Below are 24,544 nucleotides of genomic sequence, written 5' to 3'. Positions count from 1 at the left end.
ACCTCCCCTCAGTTTCAGCTAAAGTCAATCCCGTGACATCAAAATGACATGCTTTTCCTTTCTTTTTTGATTTGTCGTTGTAATGCACTTTTGGTAAACTCTTTATCAACACTCATTGACAATGCATTTGAGCAGAATGCTGTTGGGAATCAGTCCAAAACTAATGTTCAAAACAAGATTGGGACTAAACATGCAACCCATGAATACTGGTTAGTAGTCAGTTTGCTGTAACAGAGGTTATGCCATAAATTATTTCATGTGTACAGTTTTATGGGTGTCTCTTATTAAAACTATGTGGTGTAGTGTATGGATATATATAAAGTTGTGCAATACTGTAATGACCTGACTAGATCATAAAGGAACAATTGTCCAGACTGAGGCTTGAGTTTACAAATTGACGGTTTATTAACCCAACTTTACACAGGCCACTGTTTGGCTGTAGCCCACGCCAAATAAATGAAGGATACCCTATAAAACAACCGTGAGCTTCTCTTGTGAAGGCCAGACGTAAGAGAGAGAACAATGGCTAAACCTGGTCTTAACTTCCAATGCTTCATCCCCCTGCCCAACCCCCCTCCACGCCACTCCGCCAACCGCCAGGATGCCCGGCATCAGAACATTCCAGGCATTCCCGTGATTGGCAGGTTGATTGGCATATCGGACCCCGCAAACACTGGGTACTGGTAAGTACAACACAACCACCTACTAGCCTAACACACAGCTGTCTGTGCGGGACGCTACACAGCCCCCCCACCAAAGTCCCTTGTCCCCGTGGGAACAAACAAAGTCGCTGAAGCGACTCCTTTCCCTGCGTGGCAGTGATGGTCGCAGAGTTCCCCTCTGAGAACCAGAGGATGAAGGCAGGGATATGGGGGACAAGGAAGCGGGAACGGGTAATACAGTCCGTGGCTCTGGGGAACCACGCGGTGACACAGGGAGGGAGACAGGGGGAGAGGGCTGTCTGGAGCCTTGTCTGCGGCACCTGGGGGTGGGTGCCTGGAGAATGTCATTGCCAGAGAGGGGAATTGTGGGGGTCCCTGGGGTTTGGGGAGAAGAGGCCCCTCTGTATGGGGCTAACCTGTCCCGGTGCAGTGTCACCTTTCTCCCCCTGGGAGGAAGCTGCACCCGGTAAACAACCTCCCCTACCCTCTCCAGGACGCTGCAGGGTCCCACTCAGTGACTTTCCAACTTAGGGCATCTGCCTTTTTTCCTTAGGGGGCTGTAGACCCAGACCAGCTCCCCAGCCACAAAGTGCCTTCCCCGGGTGTGCACGTCATAGTTCCTCTTCTGCCTCACACCTGCATTCACCAGCTGCTCTCTGGTGAAGGTGTGGGCTGTCTCCAGGCGGTCCTGGAGTCTCTGGGCATACTCCGGCCCCGGAGGAACATGAGGGCTATCCAGGGGCCGACCAAACGCCATCTCCTTAGGGGTGCGAATCTCTCTCCCCAGCATGAGGAGGGCAGGAGGTGGAGTCTTGGACAGCGGAGCGGCATGCCATGAGGACCATAGGCAGGTGCTTGTCCCAGTCACGCTGGTGTTTGGAAGAGACGATGGCCAGCTGCTGCCCAAGCGTTTTGTTGAAGCGCTCCACAAGGCCATCACTTTGAGGATGGAGAGGAGTAGTGTGGGTCTTGTGCAGACCCAGCCTCTCACACATAGTGGCGAACACACGGGACTCAAAGTTTCTGCCTTGGTCGTTGTGGATGAACTCTGCAGCTCCAAACCTGCTGAACATCCCCACTGTCAGGGCGTTGACGATGGTCTCTGCCACCTGGTCAGGCAGAGCATAGGCCTCGGGCCATTTTGGGAAATAGTCCATGGCCGTGAGCACCCAGGTGTTTCCACTGTCTGTGGTGGGGAACGGCCCAACCACATCCACTCCCACCCTCTCCATGGGAGCCTCGACTGGGAACTGTTGGAGCTGAGCATGAGAGCGGCCTGGGGGACCCTTTATCGCTGTGCAGTTGTCACAGCGGCGACAAAAGTCCTCCACATCCCTCTTGTGCTGCCCCCAGTAAAAGCCCTGACTGAGGCGGCGCAGTAATCTTGTGACCCCAAAGTGTCCTGTCCCCACCCCCCCATGAGTACTCTGGAGCACAGCCTCCCGCAATGGTTTTGGGACCACCACCTGCCACCTCTCCTCTCCCGTAGCTGACTCCTTCCATGCCCGCTGTAGCACGCCATCAGCCAGTCTCTCAAACTTTGACCACAACCCTTTGGTCGCGAGTGAGAGCGCTGTCACCTCTTCCCATGGTGGCCTCACCTGCGCCTCTACCCACTGTATCACTGGCTGTAGGTCTGTGTCCCGCCCCTGCTGCTGCCCCCTTTCAGCCATGTTGACAGTCTGCAGCTCACAGCAGACAGCCGCTCGCCTGACACACTGTGGCACAGACCCTCTCCTCTGCACACAGCTCTCTCTCCCGTTCCTCTCTCCGCTCACAGTGGCGGCAGCCGTCTGCAGTACAGGGCCGACGAGACATGGGGTCGGCTTTGGAGTGGCGTGCCCCTGCCCTGTGCACCACTGTGAAGTCATACGGATGAAGCTCCTCCAACCAGAGAGCCACCTGCCCCTCTGGCTCTCTGAAAGACATAAGCTACTGGAGAGCAGAGTGGTCAGTCCTTTCAGTAAAGGGCAGGCCACCGAGGTAGTACTTGATGTTTTTGAAGGAAGCCACAACAGCCAAGAGCTCCCGCCGGGTGACACAGTAGCGGCGCTCATGTTTGTCAAATGTTTTGCTGAAGTACACCACCACTCTCTCCCCCTCTGGCCTCACCTGGGCCAGCACCCCACCCATCCACATTGCTCGTGTCTGTGTCCAGGATAAAGGGCAAGGTGAGGCGAGGTGTGCACGGGGGCCTCGATCAATGCACGTTTGAGGATGTTGAACGCCTCCTCACACTCCACTGTCCAAGTGAAAGCCTTGTCCTTCGGCAGCAGGCGGTTCAGGGGAGCAGCGACGCTTGAGAAGCCCCATACAAACCTCCTGTAGTACGAGGCCAGGCCCAGGAAGCTCTTCAGCTGACGCTGGTCGGTGGGGGTGGGCCAGTCTGACAGCCCCCACCTTGTCCTCCATGGTGCTGATCCCCTCCTTCCCCACTCAGTGGCCCAAGAAGGACACCTCTCTCCTCATGAAGTGGCACTTCTCAGTGGAGCTTCAGACCTGCGGCAGCCACCCTCTCCAGCACACGCCGTAGCGCCCCCAGGGCTGACTGGAAGGAACTGCCGTGGGCCAGGATGTCATCGAGGTGTACCAGACACTGCTGTCGGGGGATGCCATCCAGCACCCTGTCCATCAAACGTACAAAAGTAGCTGGAGCGTTGCACAGGACCTTGAACTGCCAGTGTCCTCTGTTAGTGGAGAACACAGTTTTGGCTCTGGCCTCTGGGGAGAGGGGCAACTGCCAGTAGCTGCGGAGGTCTAGTGAGGAGAACCAGGAGGACCACCTAACCAGGCCTAGTGACTCATCGATACGTGGTATGAGGTATGAGTCCTTCCTGGTTACCTCATTCAGCCGCCTGTAGTCCGCACAGAACCTCAGCTTGCCCCACTTCTTAGGAACCATGACGACTGGCGCCGCCCAGGGGCTGTCTGAGGGCTTCGATGAAGTCTCCAAATAAGCCTTGTCTGCCGCCTCCTGGCGTGCCAGCGGGATACGGCGGGGACGCATCTTGATGGGTCGAGCATCACCTGTGTCGATCTCATGCTGCACCAAATGAGTCTGACCCACCTCTTCCTCACTCAGCGCAAAGCTGTCTCTGAATTCAAACAGAAACTGCCACAACCGTTCCTGCTGCTCGGGGTCAAGACCAACACAGTTCCTCCCCCATATCTCCCTCACTGCAGACAGTGTCCTCTCCTCTCCCATCTGGGGTAGCTGGGCTGAAGGGGCGCGGCCCGGACACATGGAGAGATGTGTCATGGAGGTATGGGGGAATGTAACACACAGCCGTAGGTGACAGGGGGGCTGGGGAAAAGTCACACACAGATGTGGGGGCGGGGGGGCAGCCATGAGTCTCTGCTGCTTTAACTGTTGGAGTAAAGGGTTTGTTGGGTTGAGTGAATGTGACATTAGGGGGAACCATGGTGACTGCTGGCCCACCCTGAAAGCTCAGTGTGCCCCCATTTAGGTCAGCCTGTGCTCCTAAGAAAGTCCAACCCCAGGATACAAGGATCCTGCACAGCCGCCACCCACGCAGGATGACGCACAGACCTTCCCCCTACTGTCAGTCATTATTCCCTTCCCTTTCATGGGTGCCAGCTCACCTGTGACTGTGCGGAGTTGCACAGTTGTGGGCTCACACTGAGTAGAACCTGGCACAATGTCTGGCCTCACCAGGGTTACTGTGGACCCAGTGTCCACCAGGGCGGAGCAGGGCACCCCCTCCACAGTGACAGGGACATGACAAAAGTCCCCAACACAGGTCCGGCCCACCACAACAACAGGCTCCATCCGCTTGCCCTCGTCTGCTTCTGGGGCAAGTGGAGCCTTGCTTCCCCGTCTGTGCCAGTGGGCTCCTCCTGAAGAAGATGGTAGTTGGGATAGAAAACCAGGGGTCCGCACTACCCGGTCTATGCGGACCCTGAGCCGTTTCCCTGAGCTCTGGGGGACATCAAAATAAACTGGAATAATTGTTCAACTGAAAAAGCTCCTAGAAAATGTTGTTATTTGAAAATGAAGCCTTTGATGAAGTTTAAAACAGAAATGAGCTTCTATGGAGAGAGTCGGAGTGTAACTTGACATTCCCTCTAAAGTGAATCACCTGGTAGGACAGGGAGTCTTGGAGAGGGAGAGGGTAGTAAGTTTTAAGTTCCTCGGCATACACATCACAGACAAACTGAATTGGTCCACTCACACAGACAGCATCGTGACTTCTACAGATGCACAATCGAGAGCATCCTGGTGGGCTGTATCACCGCCTGGTACGGCAACTGCTCCGCCCACAACCGTAAGGCTCTCCAGAGGGTAGTGAGGTCTGCACAACGTATCACCGGGGGCAAACTACCTGCCCTCCAGGACACCTACACCACCCGATGTTACAGGAAGGCCATAAAGATCATCAAGGACAACACCCACCCGAGCCACTGAAGGCGAGGTCAGTACAGGTGCATCAAAGCTGGGACCGAGAGACTGAAAAACAGCTTCTATCCCAAGGCCATCAGACTGTTAAACAGCAACCACTAACATTGAGTGGCTGCTGCCAACACACTGACTCAACTCCAGCCACTTCAATAATGGGAATTGATGGGAAGTGATGTAAAATATATCACTCGCCACTTTAAACAATGCTACCTAATATAATGTTTACATACCCTACATTATTCATCTCATATGTATACGTATATACTGTACTCTATCATCTACTGCATCTTTATGTAGTACATGTATCACTAGCCACTTTGTTTACATACTCATCTCATATGTATATACTGTACTCGATACCATCTACTGTACCTTGCCTATGCTGCTCTGCACCATCACTCATTCATATCTTTATGTACATATTCTTTATCCCCTTACACTGTGTATAAGAAATTAGTTTTGGAATTGTTAGTTAGATTACTTGCTGGTTATTACTGCATTGTCGGAACTGGAAGCACAAGCATTCCGCTACACTCGCATTAACATCTGCTAACCATGTGTATGTGACAAATAAAATTTGATTTGATTTGGAGCTCAGTGGTTCCCAAACTGTGTGGTGGGGGTGTGAGGGGTTTGCGGGGGGGGCTTTAAACTTACTCTTGAAAGTTATAATAGTAGAATGCATAAGGTGCAATTTCGAAATTGGGTAGTGCATCATCAGTTCCTCTTGTCATGTTAGAAATAGCTCTAAGGTATGCAATGACTAACTTGTCAGAACTGTCCAGATCAACTAGCCCATGTCAGCTAATGTTTTTCTAAAATAAATTGCCCAAAGATATTGTTGTAATTTTTTAAGAAGTTTGGGAACCCCTGTCCTAAGATGTGGAGCCCTTAAAATGTGGAATTAGAATAAAGATAAAACATTTGGAGTAATTAGTAGGATCTCTATGTTGGAGCCATATTCAGACGGCTAACTCTGTTAGTGTAGTATAGCAAGTCTCAGTCTGAAATGGCATCCTATTCTCTATATAGTGCATTACCTTTGGCCAGTGACACATGGTTCTTGCCTAAACTAGTGGACTACACAGGGTACAATTTTGAATACAGCCCATATCTGAGTGGCATAGAGTACACCATAGTACTGTAGTAAGTCATGCTCTCCCTCTTCTGAGCTGCCAGCTTATACATTCTGTATATGGGATTCTAATATGCTCAAGACATCCCTTAGACACACGCACGCCTCCATTTATGCCAATATCTTTTTACAATCCTCTGTGGGACCCAGTTGGCTTTACAGTGTTTTGGTCTCAAGAAGTGAAGGCTGGTTGGTAGAAGGCAGAGAGTGTAAGTGTGTGTGAGACTATTCCTAACCTTGTTTTGCTTTCCTTATGGTGGAGACTGGAGCGGATCATGGATGGCTGTTTACACGTTGGTGGTGTCTTTCTCCCTACTGTCTGTGTTAACTGCTTCCTGGTCTCATCAAGACTCAGCAATTTCCTGTGTAGTCCATGAACTCATTACTAATCTGTGATTGGTCAAAAGGTTTCTGGGCCCGGGAAGTTGGCCAGCAGATTGGCTTTGACCACCCCACTATCCCTGTCCATCACCAGTATGTTGTCACGGCAACGGTGCCTGAGGTACTAATTGAATCACATCTTAATGTCTTCCTGTCTTAACTATCCTTCATTATGCATATTTTACAGTAAATGTGTTGTGATGTTTAACTGCATTTAATTTGATGTTTAATAAAGTTTGTGTTTTGTTGTGTCTAGGTAAAGGCACTAAAGGCAGAGCTGCCAGTGATCAGGGACCTGGAGGGTTCCTACTACCTCAGACAGGAGAGAGATGGACTGCTGTTTGGACCCTATGAGAAAGAGGAGAAGATGGTGCTGCAGGACTCCTGGGTTAGAGATGGAGTACCACCAGGTCTGTCTGCTGATCTCTCTCGCTCTCTCACCCTCTCTCTTGCCCTCGCTCTCTATGCCTTAACCTTAGTTGTACTGTGTATGTGTGTGTGTGTGTGTGTGTGTGTGTGTGTGTGTGTGTGTGTGTGTGTGTGTGTGTGTGTGTGTGTGTGTGTGTGTGTTGAACAGGTTTTGGTAAGGAGTTGTTTGAGTCAGACCTGGACCGTATCATGCACCACGTAGAGATGGCCATGGAGATGGTGCCTGTGCTGAAGAATGCTGACATCATCAACATTGTATCTGGACCAATCACCTACACCCCTGACCTCCTTCCTATGGTCGGACCGCACCAGGGAGCACGTAACTACTGGACCGCTATCGGCTTCGGGTAAACGGGAGTGTTTGTGTGTGTGATGGGGTCGGGTGGATGCTGACATCAATATGACTGGATGGTGTAGTGTGAAAGATCTAAGCATCTTCCCTATTGTGTGAACTATAAAAGCCTTATGTTTGATTGACAGGGAGTAGGAGGTTGTAGCTTAAAGGCATACCTCAGGGTCTGTTTGTGTCCCAGGTATGGAGTGATCCACGCCGGTGGCATTGGGAAGTTCCTCAGTGATTGGATCGTGACAGGGGAACCCCCCTATGACCTCATTGAGTGTGACCCCAACCGGTATGGAAAATGGACCACTGTACCCTACTTGTGTGCCAAAGCCAGAGAGTCCTATGGATTCAACAACGTGGGTGAGTAGTCACTACCAATGTTCCCTCAAATGTTTTTCATCACTGAGCAAATTTTCAGGTCTGCTATGCACAAACTTGCAACTTTGTGTGTTTATTGTAAACACTGAGGCTGTACCCGCTTTAAGTTGTATCAATAGCCACTTTAAACAATGCCACTTAATATAATGTTTACATACCCTACATTACTCATCTCATATGTATATACTGTACTCGATACCATCTACTGCATCTTGCCTATGCCGTTCTATACCATCACTCATTCATATCTTTATGTACATATTCTTTATCCCTTTACACTTGTGTGTGTATAAGGTAGCAGTTGTGGAATTGTTAGGTTAGATTACTCGTTGGTTACTACAGCATTGTCGGAACTAGAAGCGCAAGCATTTCGCTACACTCGCATTAACATCTGCTAACCATGTGTATGTGATAAATAACATGCAGGTCTTGACATGAACCTGTTTATCCACTTGTCCTTCAGACAAGGTGACTGAACATGTTATATTGGTGTTTGATGCAAGAAACCACTTTACAAAATAAAATGCATCATTATTCCCACACCATTATTACAGAGAATCAGACAAAATCTCAAAATACAACACAGCCCCTTTAAGACAAAAACAATCTCTTTACCTGACGCACTTTTCAAAGATTTTGAGCTCTTGTAGGAAGCAATCACTTGCTCATTGCTGACTGCAAATGATCCATATCTGAGCTAGAAAAGGATATGAACAGATGTACAAACGTCACTACCTGTAGCTCTCGCTTTGATCACAAAACAAGCGCATCTACTCACGACCGCTCATGCTGTCAAAACTCTTCTCTCTCTCTCTTTATCCCCCCCCCTTCTGCTCTCCCTCTCCTTCCCCCCTCTCTCAGTGGGCTACCCTAAAGAGGAGCGTTTTGCTGGCCGTCCGACCAACAGGACGAGTGGTGTCTATGAGCTGCTAAAGGGAAAAGCTTCCATGGGGTTCCATGCCGGCTGGGAACAGCCTCACTGGTTCTATAAGCCTGGAGACAATGTCGGTTACAAGTAAGATACCAAACCTGTCAATCAATCAGTACAAATATGACAATACACTGAGCGTTAACCCAATGAGTCCCACCATAACGCCGGCATGAATTAGGACTTCAAACCCCTTTTATACATTGTGACTTTGAGCTACAGAGTCACACCATTGGATTTGTCTATTTTGTCTGCATCTGCAGATACCAACCATTAGTCTGTGTGATTAACTGGGGTTGAGTTGTTTGTGAGACAAGGGTGGATGCCGAAGGGGCCAGAGCCTGGTCTTATTACAAAAACATCTGTGGAGTTGGAATAGTTTAAGATACAAACTATTAAAAGTTATCTATGAGACTCTCACGAACACACGTGTAACATGCTTTGCTCTGACGTTCACAAGGTACACAAGAGTCGTTAGAAGGTAAGGGGTTCCATTACATAGAAGATCATAGGAAATCCCAGGACATGGTGTCTATAATACTATTTCACATAGTTGCTGTCACAAACTCAACTCCACGCAATTGTCACTGACTAGTAGGACATTCATTTCCCACAGAGCAAACCATTTCTGTACTTATATCATTCATATAAATTCATTTTGTATATGGTATATGCTTTGATGGACTTAAAAGAAGAAACAAAAATTGGGCACATGACAGCAGTGTGGTTTCGTCCTGGTGCAGCCGAGAGTGTGTTAGAAGGTTCAAGGACTTGGTGTTCTTTTTTGGGGGGGATGGAAGGGGGGAGGTTAGGATAGGCTGGACAGCTCCCAGTGGAGGAGTGGAGACCACCCCTGTAAAAATATCAGCCAGCCCCAATGGGTCTTAGAGGTGAGCTCACCGACTGTAACATGGCATTATGTAACAGTTACTCGAGCCAGCACAATAGAACCATTTAGAGAACATCAAAACACATTTATTTACAAGTAATGCCATGGGAAATAAATCCTGTGTAGCTACTGTTCAATACCCTTATAGACTGATAATATTAGTCTGACTTCATCCTCATCAGGTGTTGGTCTGAAACCACTTTTGTTTTAAGAGCTGGAGGTGTTTTGGAGATCAAACTTAGGTTTAGGTTCCAGTTGGCCCGTTTAAACTCCGGTTTAAGATTGTTGGCCAACTCAAACCCAGGGTTAGCTTCCACTTGGCCACCCACCAGTGACTGACTAGGCTATTTATTGACTCAGAGAATTTAGCACCACCTGAGGGATTTCTTTATGAAATTATGCCCATGGTATATGAAAATAGTTTTCCATATGTAAAACTATAAAACCTACTGTATAAGTACTCAGTGATGCAATGTTATGTAAGTACTGGCAGTGAATAGTCCCCTTCCTAACACCATGTCTTTGTATGACTTCTTTTATAACAAAGTGTTAAGTCTGGCAACCAACTCTACCCAATAAATACACTAAATATACAAACGTATGGGGACACCTCTTCAACTTAGTGGATTTGGCTATTTCAGCCACACCTGTTGCTGACAGGTGTATAAAATCAAGCACACAGTCATGCAATCTCCATAGTCAAATGGCCTTACTGAAAAGCTCAGTGACTTTCAATTTGGCACCGTCATAGGATGCTACCTTTGCAACAAATCAGTTTGTAAAATTTCTGCCCTTCTAGATCTGCCCCGGTCAACTGTAAGTGCTTTTGTTGTGAACTGGAAACGTCGAGGAGTAAAAACTTTGTAGGCCACACAAGCTCACAGAACGGGACCTCTGCGTGCAGAAACGCATAGCGTGGTAAAATTGTCTGTCCTCATTTGTTAGAGCGTTGAGCCAGTAATCGAAAGGTTGCTCGATCAAATCCCCAAGCTGACAAGGTAAAAATCTGTCGTTCTTCCCCTGAACAAGGCAGTTAACCCACTGTTCCTAGGCCGTCATTGTAAATAAGAATTTGTCCTTAACTGACTTGCCTAGTTAAATAAAGGTTAATAAAAAAATGACAGCTTTGCACAGTCTATTGCTTGGGTGGCTGGAGACTTTGGGCCTTCCTCTGAGACTGCCTGATATAGTCCCGAATGCCAGGGAGCTCGGCCCCAGTGATGTACTGGGTTGTCCGCACCATCCTCTGTAGCGCTTTGCAGTCAAGGGCGGGGCATTTGCTGTACCATGCGGTGATGCAGCCAGTCAAGATGCTCTCGGTGGTGCAGCTCTAACTTTTTGAGGAAATCCAAATCTTTTCATCCTCCTTAATGGAAAGAGGCACTGCCATACCCTCTTCACAACTTTGCAGGTCTGTCTCAGCCAATACTTTGCCATTACATTTTAAATTAACCAAGTAACTAACCCACAAGTGTCTGTCTTTACTCCCCAGGCCCAGTTTCAGGCGTACCAACTGGTTCGGTCCGGTGGGGAGGGAGTGTAAGCTGGTGATGGAGAAGGTTGGGGTCGTTGACCTGACACCCTTCGGCAAGTTCATGGTTAAAGGGAAAGATTCTCATAAACTGCTGGACAGACTGTTGGCCAACACTATGCCCAAGGTAAGGATAACACTACACACAACTACTCACTGTATTATAACTCACTGTATTACAACTATTCTATACACAACTCACTGCATTACAACTATTCTATACACAACTCACTGCATTACAACTATTCTATACACAACTCACTGCATTACAACTATTCTATACACAACTCACTGTATTACAACTATTCTATACACAACTCAATGTATTATAACTCACTGTATTACAACTATTCTATACACAACTCACTGCATTACAACTATTCTATACACAACTCACTGCATTACAACTATTCTATACACAACTCACTGCATTACAACTATTCTATACACAACTCACTGTATTACAACTATTCTGTACACAACTCACTGTATTACAACTATTCTGTACACAACTCACTGTATTACAACTATTCTGTACACAACTCACTGTATTACAACTATTCTATACACAACTCACTGTATTACAACTATTCTATACACAACTCACTGTATTACAACTATTCTATACACAACTCACTGTATTACAACTATTCTATACACAACTCACTGTATTACAACTATTCTATACACAACTCACTGTATTACAACTAGTCTATACACAACTCACTGTATTACAACTATTCTATACACAACTCACTGCATTACAACTATTCTATACACAACTCACTGCATTACAACTATTCTATACACAACTCACTGCATTACAACTATTCTATACACAACTCACTGTATTATAACTCACTGTATTACAACTATTCTATACACAACTCACTGCATTACAACTATTCTGTACACAACTCACTGTATTACAACTATTCTGTACACAACTCACTGCATTACAACTATTCTATACACAACTCACTGTATTACAACTATTCTATACACAACTCACTGTATTACAACTATTCTATACACAACTCACTGTATTATAACTCACTGTATTACAACTATTCTATACACAACTCACTGCATTACAACTATTCTATACACAACTCACTGCATTACAAATATTCTATACACAACTCAATGTATTACAACTATTCTGTACACAACTCACTGTATTACAACTATTCTATACACATCTCACTGTATTACAACTATTCTATACACATCTCAATGTATTACAACTATTCTGTACACAACTCACTGTATTACAACTATTCTATACACAACTCAATGTATTACAACTATTCTGTACACAACTCACTGTATTACAACTATTCTATACACATCTCAATGTATTACAACTATTCTGTACACAACTCACTGTATTACAACTATTCTATACACAACTCACTGCATTACAACTATTCTGTACACAACTCACTGCATTACAACTATTCTGTACACAACTCAATGTATTACAACTATTCTGTACACAACTCACTGTATTACAACTATTCTATACACAACTCACTGTATTACAACTATTCTATACACATCTCAATGTATTACAACTATTCTGTACACAACTCACTGTATTACAACTATTCTATACACAACTCAATGTATTACAACTATTCTGTACACAACTCACTGTATTACAACTATTCTATACACATCTCAATGTATTACAACTATTCTGTACACAACTCACTGTATTACAACTATTCTGTACACAACTCACTGCATTACAACTATTCTATACACAACTCACTGTATTACAACTATTCTATACACAACTCAATGTATTACAACTATTCTATACACAACTCAATGTATTACAACTATTCTATACACAACTCAATGTATTACAACTATTCTGTACACAACTCACTGTATTACAACTATTCTATACACAACTCACTGTATTACAACTATTCTATACACAACTCACTGTATTACAACTATTCTATACACATCTCAATGTATTACAACTATTCTGTACACAACTCACTGCATTACAACTATTCTGTACACAACTCACTGTATTACAACTATTCTATACACAACTCAATGTATTACAACTATTCTATACACATCTCAATGTATTACAACTATTCTATACACAACTCAATGTATTACAACTATTCTATACACAACTCAATGTATTACAACTATTCTGTACACAACTCACTGTATTACAACTATTCTGTACACAACTCACTGTATTACAACTATTCTGTACACAATTCACTGTATTACAACTATTCTGTACACAACTCACTATCTCACCAACGCTAGGCCCAACAAGAGAGGGACTAAATGTATCATTGCATCGCACCAGGCAAAACTCACTGACTCTCATAGACAGCTCATTGCACCACTGTATAAGTCCCTATATAACTCACTATTGCCAACAGGTGGCAGTGATCTGTTTGCTGCTCAGGCAGAGGTTTAGGTTATATATATGTTTCACTCTCTCCCCTGTCAGGTGGGCCTGACTAACATCAGCCACATGTTGACCCCCACTGGGAAAGTCTACGCTGAGGTCACCATTACCCAGCTCACACCTGGAGAGTTCCTCCTCATCACAGGATCTGGATCAGAGCTGCATGACCTCAGGTAACACAGGCAGAGACAGAGGCATCCCAGGCCAGCTAACAAGGTGTAGAGACTAGCCGTCCCATATAAAAGGATTCAGTAATCCATTATGTAACATTATTCTATCCCACTTAGAAACACTGGTAGTTACAGCAGCTGCTACTTTAACGGCCCCTCTCTTTGCTCCAATAGGCAAACAGCACATTAAAAACAAATGAATCTCTATTCTAACTATTCATTCAGCTCTCTGTCTCTCATACACCCTGAGACAAATCAAATGTATTTATATAGCCCTTCGTACATCAGCTGATATCTCAAAGTGCATACCCAGCCTAAAACCCCAAACCCAGCCTAAAACCCCAAACAGCAAGCAATGCAGGCATGCATGTTCATAAATGACCAGCATGGTCAAATAATAATAATCACAGGCAGAACAGTTGAAACTGGAGCAGCAGCATAGCCAGGTGGACTGGGGACAGCAAGGAGTCATCATGTCAGGTAGTCCTGAGGCATGGTCCTAGGGCTCTTGGCCAGGTCGCAGTTGTAAATGAGAACTTGTTCTTAACTAGCCTACCTGGTTAAATAAAGGTGAAATAAAAAATAAAAAAGGTCCTCTGAGAGAGAGAGAAAGAAAGAAGGAGAAAGAGAGAATTAGAGAGAGCATACTTAAATTCACACAGGACACCAGATAGGACAGGAGAAGTACTCCAGATATAACAAACTTACCCTAGCCCCCCAACACATAAACTACTGAAGCATAAATACTGGAGGCTGAGACAGGAGGGGTCAGGAGACACTGTGGCCCCATCTGATGACACCCCCGGACAGGGCCAAACAGGAAGGATATAACCCCACCCACTTTGCCAAAGCACAGCCCCCACACCACTAGAGGGATATCTTCAACCACCAACTTACCATCCTGAGACAAGGCCGAGTATAGCCCACAAAGATCTCCGCCACGGCACAACCCAAGGGGGGGGGGGCCAACCCAGACAGGAAGATCACATCAGTGACTCAACCCACTCAAGTGACGCACCCCTCCTAGGGACAGTATGAAAGAGCTCTAGTAAGCCAGTGACTCAGCCCCTGTAATAGGGTTAGAGGCAGAGAATCCCAGTGGAAAGAGGGGAACCGGCCAGGCAGAGACAGCAAGGGCGGTTCGTTGCTCCAGAGCCTTTCCGTTCACCTTCATACTCCTGGGCCAGACTACACTCAATCATATGACCCACTGAAGAGATGAGTCTTCAGTAAAGACTTAAAGGTTGAGACCGAGTTTGCGTCTCTCACATGGGTAGGCAGACCGTTCCATAAAAATGGAGCTCTATAGGAGAAAGCCCTGCCTCCAGCTGTTTTCTTAGAAATTCTAGGGACAATTAGGAGGCCTGCGTCTTGTGACCGTAGCGTATGTGTAGGTATATACGGCAGGACCGAATCAGAGAGATAGGTAGGAGCAAGGCCATGTAATGCTTTGTAGGTTAGCAGTAAAACCTTGAAATCAGCCCTTGCCTTATACAACACAGTCTGCTGGTGTTGTGTATCACCCCCTAGTGGTGACCTCCAAGGGCCATGTGCAGGGTTTTGCTCCAGCCCTGCACTAATATACATGATTCAACTAATCAAAGTTCATATTGAAGACTTTTATTAGTTGAATCAACATTGTGCCAGTGTTTCGTTTCCTTTTGAGTTCCTTGAAGTTGTAAATATAACCCCATGGATCCCTCCCTAACCCCAGGTGGATGGAGAAGGAGGTAGCAGAGGGGGCGTATGATGTAGATATTTCCAACGTGACAGAGGACATTGGGGTGTTGGGTGTGGCTGGACCAAAGGCTAGAGATGTTCTACAGAAACTCACTCAGGAGGACATGAGCAATGCAAGCTTTAAGTTCCTCCACTGCAAACCCATTCAACTGGGTGGCATCAACCTCAGAGCTATCAGGATCTCCTACACAGGTGTGTTTGTGGGCTTAAACACTTTTAAGAGTATGTGTGGCATGTGAGTGCAGGTACAGCTCAACTAACGGACTGTGGTTCAGGTGAGTTGGGCTGGGAGCTGTACATTCCTCACAAGGACATGGCAGCTGTGTACCAGGCTATCATGGCAGCAGGAGAGGACGAGGGCATCGACAACTTTGGTACCTACGCCATGTCATCACTACGACTGGAGAAAGGCTTCAGAGGCTGGGGTGCAGAGGTACGTACACACACCTTTTTAAGTTGTTTGTGGCTGTTGGACTGATGTTTTTGTCTCATCAGATGAACTGTGACACCAACCCCCTGGAAGCTGGTCTGGACTACTTCATCAAACTCAACAAGGTAGACATTGTTACTAGCTACTGCTGTTTCACCATTCAACCACTGTGTTCAAATATTGGTGTCATATTCAAACGCGTAGCTTATTTTGAGATGTTATGAAATTTTGGCTTACTACATCTACTTAACATTTTCTCCTACACTCCTGTATTCTTTTTGGGGTTATTTATTCTACTTATAAATAAAGCACACATACAAACACTCTCAAATCTCTCCCTGTCTGTCTCCAGCATGCTGACTTCATCGGTAAGGCAGCGCTGCAGGAGATAAAAGCTAAAGGTCTGAAGAGGAAGCTGTCATACATCACCATGGAAACGGATGATGTTGACCCCGAGGGCAACGAGACCATCTGGCTCAATGGCAAGGTGAGCTGTGTGTGTGTGTGTGTGTGTGTGTGTGTGTGTGTGTGTGTGTGTGTGTGTGTGTGTGTGTGTGTGTGTGTGTGTGTGTGTGTGTGTGTGTGTGTGTGTGTGTGTGTGTGTGTGTGTGTGTGTGTGTGTGTGTGTACATTGTTTTCCTACCTTATCAAGACCACAGTGTCCTGACATGTCACCAGAATGTTCTGACAATGTAAGAAACAATTTCACTGTTAGTCTACACTTGTTGTTTACAAAGCATTTGACTGATAAAATTGATTTGATTTTGCAGTAGTAACAGAGTTCTGTGTTTTTGTTAAATTCATTTGTTAAAATGCTATTTTAGGTTTAGGGTTTGGGCTTAAGGTGTGTGTGTGTGTGGGGGGGGGGGGGGTATAGAGGCAACACAACATTAGAAGCTTACACTTCCATCCACCGTTTGCATTCCTGCAACCTTCTCTATCTCTCCTAGGTGGTTGGTAACACTACATCTGGGGCCTACAGCTACACCACCCAGCAGAGCCTGGCGTTTGCCTACCTGCCAGTGGAGCTGTGTTCTGTAGGGCAGAAGGTGGAAGTGGAGATGTTGGGGAGGAAGTACCCTGCCATGGTGGTCCAGGAGCCACTGGTCCTCACAGAACCAACCAGGACCCGGCTGCAGAAGAAGAGCAAGGCATAGACACTGGGGACAGGCAGAGAACCAGCTTAGAACTAGGGTACCAGACCTGGGTCGAAAATAGGATGTTTTCTTTCAAATATTTACAGTGTGCTCCTGGTGCTAATTTCAACCCAGGTTCGACCAAGGTCCGCAAACGGTAGAGCTGACACCAACCAAGCAACTACACTGTGAAGTGAACTATGCTGGCTGACAAAGTTACTTATGAAAAAGACTGAAATGTGATGAATGGTACTCAAATGACACCCTATTTCCTATTTTGTGCACTGTTTGTAGTGTACTATATAGGGTATCATTTGAGACAGACTGACTGTGAAGTAAAATAAAAAAGACTTTCCTGTCTGGTCATCTGGTGAGGAAGAATCAGCTAGAGCAACCTAGAATGTGCATATAAGAGCTTAACTCTAGGTTCCGATGTGGACCTATGGACATATTGGAACGTAGACCTAGACTTGTATTCGTCTCAGTATTCAAAGTATTACAGGTCCAATGCAGCCATTTTTATCTTGATATCAAATCATTTCTTGGTAACAATTAAGAACCTAACTGTGATGGGTTTAAAAATTGTTTTAAAAAAATCACCCCTAGGAAAAAGAAGGGAAAAAAGGTGCAATTTCTCAAGCAAGACTTTTGTTAGGACTGTATGAGAGTGGTCTTATACTAACTGTTATTGGCAGAGAGGTGTGGAACTCTCTTATTGGTCTATTAACTCATTTACTGCCTGGTGATTTCAACAGGCAGGCCAAAACTCCATCCCACCAAAAGAGGCTGAAATTTCAGGTCGTCTTTTCAAACAGCTCTTACACTAAAAGGGCATTATCATGTTTGCAGTTTTGCTCTAACCTCGTAGTGTGGAAATGTATATAAAATACTGAGCCTTTAAAGTCATGATACCTTTGGCTTAAGTCTTGAATCCATCCAACCCTTAGAATGTGGTCATTAAGTACCTATACCTTAACTGCTTAGCAACAGAGCCAATCATTACTCTTAGTTGGCATTTTAATGTCTCAGTATTGCAGTGTTATCTGTTTGAATGGTTTTTTTAAATTCCAGGTATTAAGGGTTATTATGGGGTTGAAAAGCAGAGTCTTGGTAGAAGTGTTATTGTAGCTACACTATCACAAGAAGAATGGGCCAAATAGATGCTGCTTTACTTCCTACTGTAGTCTACATTATGTGGAAGAGACAGTTAACTATGATAATGCTTTGCACAAACTTTAGTCTTGAAAGCAGGGCGGGCATAATTGCAGATAATAATCAATTATGCACAAGGCAGGACAAGCTAAGAGAACTGTTTTTTTAGAGCACAATGTCTTTATCTTTTCAGTTATTTTTGTCATTGTCTGTACATTTAAACATTGGTTAATTAAATCCAATGCCAAGCTTGGTCCTGTGTTGTGTGTTTTTGTGAAGATTCTAGGTATTTCAAACACTAGAATTAATCCCTCTCGCTGAATGGCGCAACATCAATCATATTGGCTATTTGAACTTTGAGAATGATAAGTGTCACTCCACTGTACCACTACACAACACAATATCCAGGAGCAACCAACAATAGAAGATTCACAATAATGGAATGAATGTATTGCATCATACAATTATTTTTTATAAAAAGCAAAAATAAGGTAATTTATAATGAACAAGTTTTTCTTGATCAGAACCCTGGTATGGAACACAACACAGAACTCTGTTACTACTACATAAAACAATTTTTGTAAACGACAGGTGTAGACTAACAGTGAAATGCTTACTTTTCCAACAATTCAGTTAGATACAAAAAAATGGAAATAGTGACGAGGAATAAAATCTCACAGTAACAATCTCACAATAACAAGTAAAAATAACATGGCCACAGGGAGTACCAGTACTGAGTCAATGTGCAGGGGTATGAGGTTGCTACACGACTGTCTTGGTGTGCTTGGACTATGTTAGTTTGTTGGTGACAAAGGAACTTGAAGCTCTCAACGTGCTCCACTACAGCCTCGTCGATGAGAATGGGGGCGTGCTCGGTCCTCATTTTCCTGTAGTCCACAATCATCTCATTTGTCTTGATCATGTTGAGCGAGAGGTTTTTGTCCTGGCACCAAACGGCCAGGTCTCTGAACTCCTCCCTATAGGCTGTCTTGTCGTTGTTGGTGATCGGGCCTACCACTATTGTGTCATTTGGCAAACTTGATGGTGTTGGAGTCGTGCCTGGAGTACAGGAGGGGACTGAGCACGGCCCCTGTGTTAGGTGTTCCTTTTGTCCAGGTGGGAAAGGGCAGTGTGGAGTGCAATATAGATTGCATCATCTGTGGATCTGTTGGGGCGGTATGCAAATTGGAGTGTGTCTAGGGTTTCTGGGATAATGGTGTTGATGTGAGCCATGACCAGCCTTTGAAAGCACTTCATGGCTACAGACATAAGTGGTGCTCTCATGCATGTTTCAGTGTTATTTGCCTCGAAGCGATCACATAAGTAGTTTGGTTTGTCTGGTAAGCTTGTGTCAAGACCTGCCACATCCAACAAGTGTTAGAGCCGGTGTAGTATGATTCGATCTTAGTCCTATATTGGCGCTTTGCCTGTTTGATGTTTCGTCGAAGGGCATAGCGGGATTTCTTATAAGCTTCCGGGTTAGAGTCCCGCTCCTTGAAAGCGGCAGCTCTAGCCGTTAGCTCATTGCAGATGTTGCCTGTAATCTATGGCTTCTGGTTGGGGTATGTACGTACGGTCACTGTGGGGACGACGTCATCGATGCACTTGTTAGCCTGGTGACTGGTATGGTAAACTCCTCAATGTTATTGGATGAATCCCGGGACACATTCCAGTCTGTGCTAGTGAAACAATCCTGTGGTTTAGCATCCGCTTCATCAGACCACTTCCGTATTGATCGAGTCACTGGTACTTGTTTGAGTTTTTGCTTTTAAGCAAGAAGCAGGATAATATAGTTATGGTCTGATTTGCCAAAGGAGGGTGAGGGATGGCCTTGTATGCATTCCTGTGTGTGGAGTAAATGTGATCTAGAGTTTTGTTGTCTCTAGTTGCACAGGTGACATGCTGGTAAAAAGGAGGTACAATGGATTTCAGTTTACCTGCATTAAAATCACCAGCCAGGAGAAAGTTACTACAGTCACTAATACTATTAAAACATTTAGCTTTAGTAACTTCAACTGCAGCATTCTAGTTTCTAAGAGCAGTGACATCTAATCAACTTTGCTCTTTCCCTGCACATAAACTTTGCAATCATTTTATGGCAATAAACTGTACTGAATGTTGCTGTATTGCTCACAGTTGTACATGAATCACAATAGGATCATATCATGATATAATAAGTAAAGGATTTTTACTGATGACACCCTTCATGTGATCTGCACTTCTCTACTTGAGGGGGGAGGACAGTTAAATTGAATTAAATTGATTGTGCATAATAAGTCAACCATTCCACTGATCACACCCTTCATGGTATTTTCATTTCTATACTTGACATACAGAGATAAAGAGAAGGGAGTGGTAATCGAAGAGAGACAGAGGAGTTTACCTGTGAGGGTGAACCTGAGTGAAGGTGAGAGTCTGTAGATTTATTGTACAGGCCTGAGCAACAGTGATCGGTAAAAACGTTGTGAAGATATGTCTGTATGTACTTATGTAGAGTATGTTTTAAATCAAGTATTTTTAGTCTGTGGCAGACATGAAGACCAGTAAAGGTAAGAGGAGATCTCAGTACATTTCTCTTTCCAAATTAGCCACAACAGCGAGGACTGGAGAAAGAGTATGTGTGCTAGACAAAAAGACATCATCTGATGAATGGATGGTGGAATTATGTAAATATAAATGTTGTCTCTTTTTGGTGCAGGGAAAATGGCCAGAGCTCATAGTAAGTCACCATGTTGGAATTCATTATTCTATTTTCTTGCATTCATATTGGAAAGCAATACTAAACAAAGTATTGAGAGTGAAATACGTTTGTTGTTTTTCTCTGTACATCTGTATTTGCATGGATTAAATGTGTTTGGAAGATGAGGAGTTGTAGTTTGTGTCTGTGAGAAACAGCTCTTATGCTCCACAGTGACCTCTCTCCTGCATTTGATTTCCAATCTAGATAGTAGTATTCATCTTCTGCTTTCCTATATATTTTCTTTTCTTTCAGTATGTCTTCTTGAGATTGTGTTGTACTTTAGAATGGGTATTGTCCCTGTCATTGTATTTCTATTGTAGCTTTTAATTGAGCTGTGTTTATGATGAGAGTATTTGTTAACACAGAAAATGTCATTAAACTAGATATGTGTTCTCTCTTTCTGAACAGATGAGTTTAAACTCACCACCCCTGAAGACAGTGTGGAGGCTCGGGATGGTGATGATGTCACCCTCCCCTGTCACCTCTCCCTTGAGACCAGTGCTGTTGACATGGCAATCAGGTGGTTTAAAGGGACAGAGTGTATTTACCTGTTTAAGAATGGCCAGGTGACAGAGAGGAGTGGCTATGAGGGCAGAGTGAGTCTGATCACCCAGGAGCTGGAGAGAGGCAATGTGTCTCTGAGGCTGAGAGACTACAGGGAGTCAGATATAGGAGTCTACATATGTCAGGTCATCCATGGGGAACAGAAGGAGGAGGCTGCAATAGGTTTAAGGGTCAGAGGAGGTAAGTGTTCTATAACTCCAGTAATGTTTATAAACACCTAAACAACAACAATAACAGCCAGTCTGTTTCCCTGTACAGAACACTCCTACTTTCTCATGTAGGTAGGAGTTCATAGTAGGAGTTACAGATGAGTAGACTAGATTCATTCCGAATATCAACTAGTTAGAATGCATATTACAATCACTCTGAGCTTTGAGCTTGATGTCCTAAAGCATTTGAACCATTCCATCATTACTTTCACATCCCTTTCCACAGTGCACAGATGTCGATTAAACGTCTATTTCACATTAGTTCAACGTAATTTCATTGAAATGGCGTGGAACCAATGTTGATTCAACCAGTGTGTGCCCAGTGGATTGATTCTCATTAGTAATGAATGTGATGAACACTAATACCCCTCTGATGCATATCAAATCACTATGGCATTTGATTGGCTAATGTGACTGTGCTGGGTGATAGCTGTAAACCTAATTTACATTTCAATAAATTCGCCCAGTAGGCTAGTGCAATTTTGGTTGCATGTATGCCTATTGGTATGAAGTCTTTTTTCTACTTCTTGCTGTAGGCCTACATCATCATCCTCTGCCTGCATTCCTACCTGTAGCCTACCTGCCTCTGGTATAATGCATTTCCACCTCTCACTCTATTAGTCTTGATTGTCCATCTTCTTGAATTAAAATTAGATATTTTAACAGATCAAGCTTGCTGGCAAAAAGCCATTAAATATGTTTAATTTATTTAGCTATAGTGTGGATGTAGGGTTGTTTTTAGTATATAATGACCACCCAGATGCTGCGTAGGCAACACAATGGTTTCAGACAAGCTGGCTCGGGGAAAAATGTTCGCGGGCCGCATCCGCGTTGAGTACACATAAAGGCAAACATTCTCGACCGAGGAATGAAGAAGGTAGGCATAGTGGTGCTCCGTGGGGTGTTGCTGAATGGACAGCGTCTCTGTCTCGTAGCCAGATAGAATTAGGCTACTCAGTTTGTGGCCAGTTTAAAACATTTTCTGGGCACAATTGAGTAGCCTACAATGCTTATATGAAAATCATAACTGGCACGCGGATCTTTAGAAACTGTAGGATCAATTGTAATTGTCACTCATATGAAAAAGGTTGGCCACCCCCTGCTATAGGCTATATGAAGCAACCCTTGTAGAACGGCGCATACAGTGTACTGCGTTCTGTCGATTGTAGGCCTAAATCGTTTATTTGACGTATGCCTTTAAGTTCAACGCATGTGTAGGATTTACTTTCACATTGATGTCCATATTTGAAGTCGGCCTTGCACTGTTCCACAAGTAGGGTAAATTTCAGAAAATGATTTAATGGTTTTCGAAGCTTCTGAATGCCTATATATGATGAGGTTGAGTAGTACATTGTACACACCGTTCCACAGACCTTTAAACCTAATATAAACCTAATATTCAGGCGATGAATGGATTTAACCGTTATCTAACTAGGCAAGTCAGTTAAGAATAAATTCTTATTTACAATGACGGCCTAATCCGGGCCAATTGTGCGCTGCCCTATGGGACTCCCAATCACGGCCGGTTGTGATACAGCCTGGAATCAAACCAGGGTCTGTACCAACGCCTCTAGCACTGAGACGCAGTGCCTTAGACTGCTGCGCCCTTCAGGAGCAGCGGTCTGAATTTTAATTTCGTGTTAAATAGCCAATTGGCAAACCATCCCTTATGGGATTAATTGACACATAAACAAACATTACAATAATTCACTATGGTAATTAAATTCTTCTTCTTCTTCCGGTGTTCTCTGCACTGAGCATCGCATAAAGAGTGAAAAAAAGTAAGGTCAAAATCAATACATCGTGGAAAATAAGGTTATCCAAACAATAATTACATCCCTAGAGCAGTAAAATAATATACAGTTGAAGTCTGAAGTTTACATATACATAGGTTGGAGTCATTAAAACTCGTTTTTCAACCACTCCACAAATTTCTTGTTAACAAACTATAGTTTTGGCAAGTCGGTTAGGACAACTACTTTGTGCATGACACAAGTAATTTTTCCAACAATTGTTTACAGACATATTATTTCACTTACAATTCACTGTATCACAATTCCAGTGGGTCAGAAGTTTGCATACACTAAGTTGACTGTGTCTTTAAACAGCTTGGAAAATTTCAGAAAATGATTTCATGGTTTTCGAAGCTTCTGATAGGCTAAATGACATAATTTGAGTCAATTGGAGGTGTACCTGTGGATGTATTTCAAGGCCTACCTTCAAACTCAATGCCTCTTTGCTTAACATCATGGGAAAATATAAAGAAGTCAGCCAAGACCTCAGAAAAAAATTGTAGACCTCCACAAGTCTGGTTCATCCTTTGGAGCAATTTCCAAATGCCTGAAGGTACCACGTTCATCTGTACAAACAACAGTACGCAAGTATCAACACCTTGGGACCACGCAGCCGTCATACCGCTCAGGAATGAGACTCATTCTATCTCCTAGAGATGAACGTACTTTGGTGCGAAAAGTGCAAATCAATCCCAGAACAACAGCAAAGGACCTTGTGAAGATGCTGGATGAAACAGGTACAAAAGTATCTATATCCACTGTAAAATGAGTCCTATATTGACATAACCCGAAAGGCTGCTGGGAATTAAGAAGCCACTGCTCCAAAACCGCCATAAAGAAGCTTGACTACGGTTTGCAACTGCACAAGGGGACAAAGATGGTACTTTTTGGAGAAATCCTCTGTTCTGATGAAACAAAAATTGAACTGTTTGGCCATAAATGACCATTGTTATGTTTGGAGGAAAAAGGGGGAGGCTTGCAAGTCAAAGAACACCCATCCCAACCGTGAAGCCGGGGGGTGGCAGCCTCATGTTGTTGGGGTGCTTTGCTGCAGGAGGGATT

At 44.5% G+C, this 24,544-nt stretch overlaps 1 protein-coding gene across 1 annotated transcript in view; it reads left to right on the top strand.

Moving 5' to 3' along the window:
• Nucleotides 1-18,429, top strand: part of LOC135518097 (dimethylglycine dehydrogenase, mitochondrial-like) — a 30,127-nt gene extending 11,698 nt beyond the window's left edge. The window contains exons 6-17 of the mRNA XM_064942991.1: nt 6,625-6,719; nt 6,855-7,008; nt 7,176-7,374; nt 7,561-7,730; nt 8,610-8,763; nt 11,058-11,223; nt 13,591-13,721; nt 15,433-15,650; nt 15,734-15,891; nt 15,954-16,013; nt 16,241-16,375; nt 16,839-18,429. Coding sequence (XP_064799063.1) covers nt 6,625-6,719; nt 6,855-7,008; nt 7,176-7,374; nt 7,561-7,730; nt 8,610-8,763; nt 11,058-11,223; nt 13,591-13,721; nt 15,433-15,650; nt 15,734-15,891; nt 15,954-16,013; nt 16,241-16,375; nt 16,839-17,045 — 1,847 coding nt within the window. The 3' untranslated portion in view covers nt 17,046-18,429. The remainder of the gene's footprint in view (nt 1-6,624; nt 6,720-6,854; nt 7,009-7,175; nt 7,375-7,560; nt 7,731-8,609; nt 8,764-11,057; nt 11,224-13,590; nt 13,722-15,432; nt 15,651-15,733; nt 15,892-15,953; nt 16,014-16,240; nt 16,376-16,838) is intronic.
• The last annotated feature ends 6,115 nt before the right edge of the window (nt 18,430-24,544 follow it).

Source organism: Oncorhynchus masou, chromosome 28 (assembly GCF_036934945.1).
Source record: "Oncorhynchus masou masou isolate Uvic2021 chromosome 28, UVic_Omas_1.1, whole genome shotgun sequence".
Classification (NCBI taxonomy): domain Eukaryota; kingdom Metazoa; phylum Chordata; class Actinopteri; order Salmoniformes; family Salmonidae; genus Oncorhynchus; species Oncorhynchus masou.
This window is presented reverse-complemented; position numbering and strand designations above follow the sequence as displayed.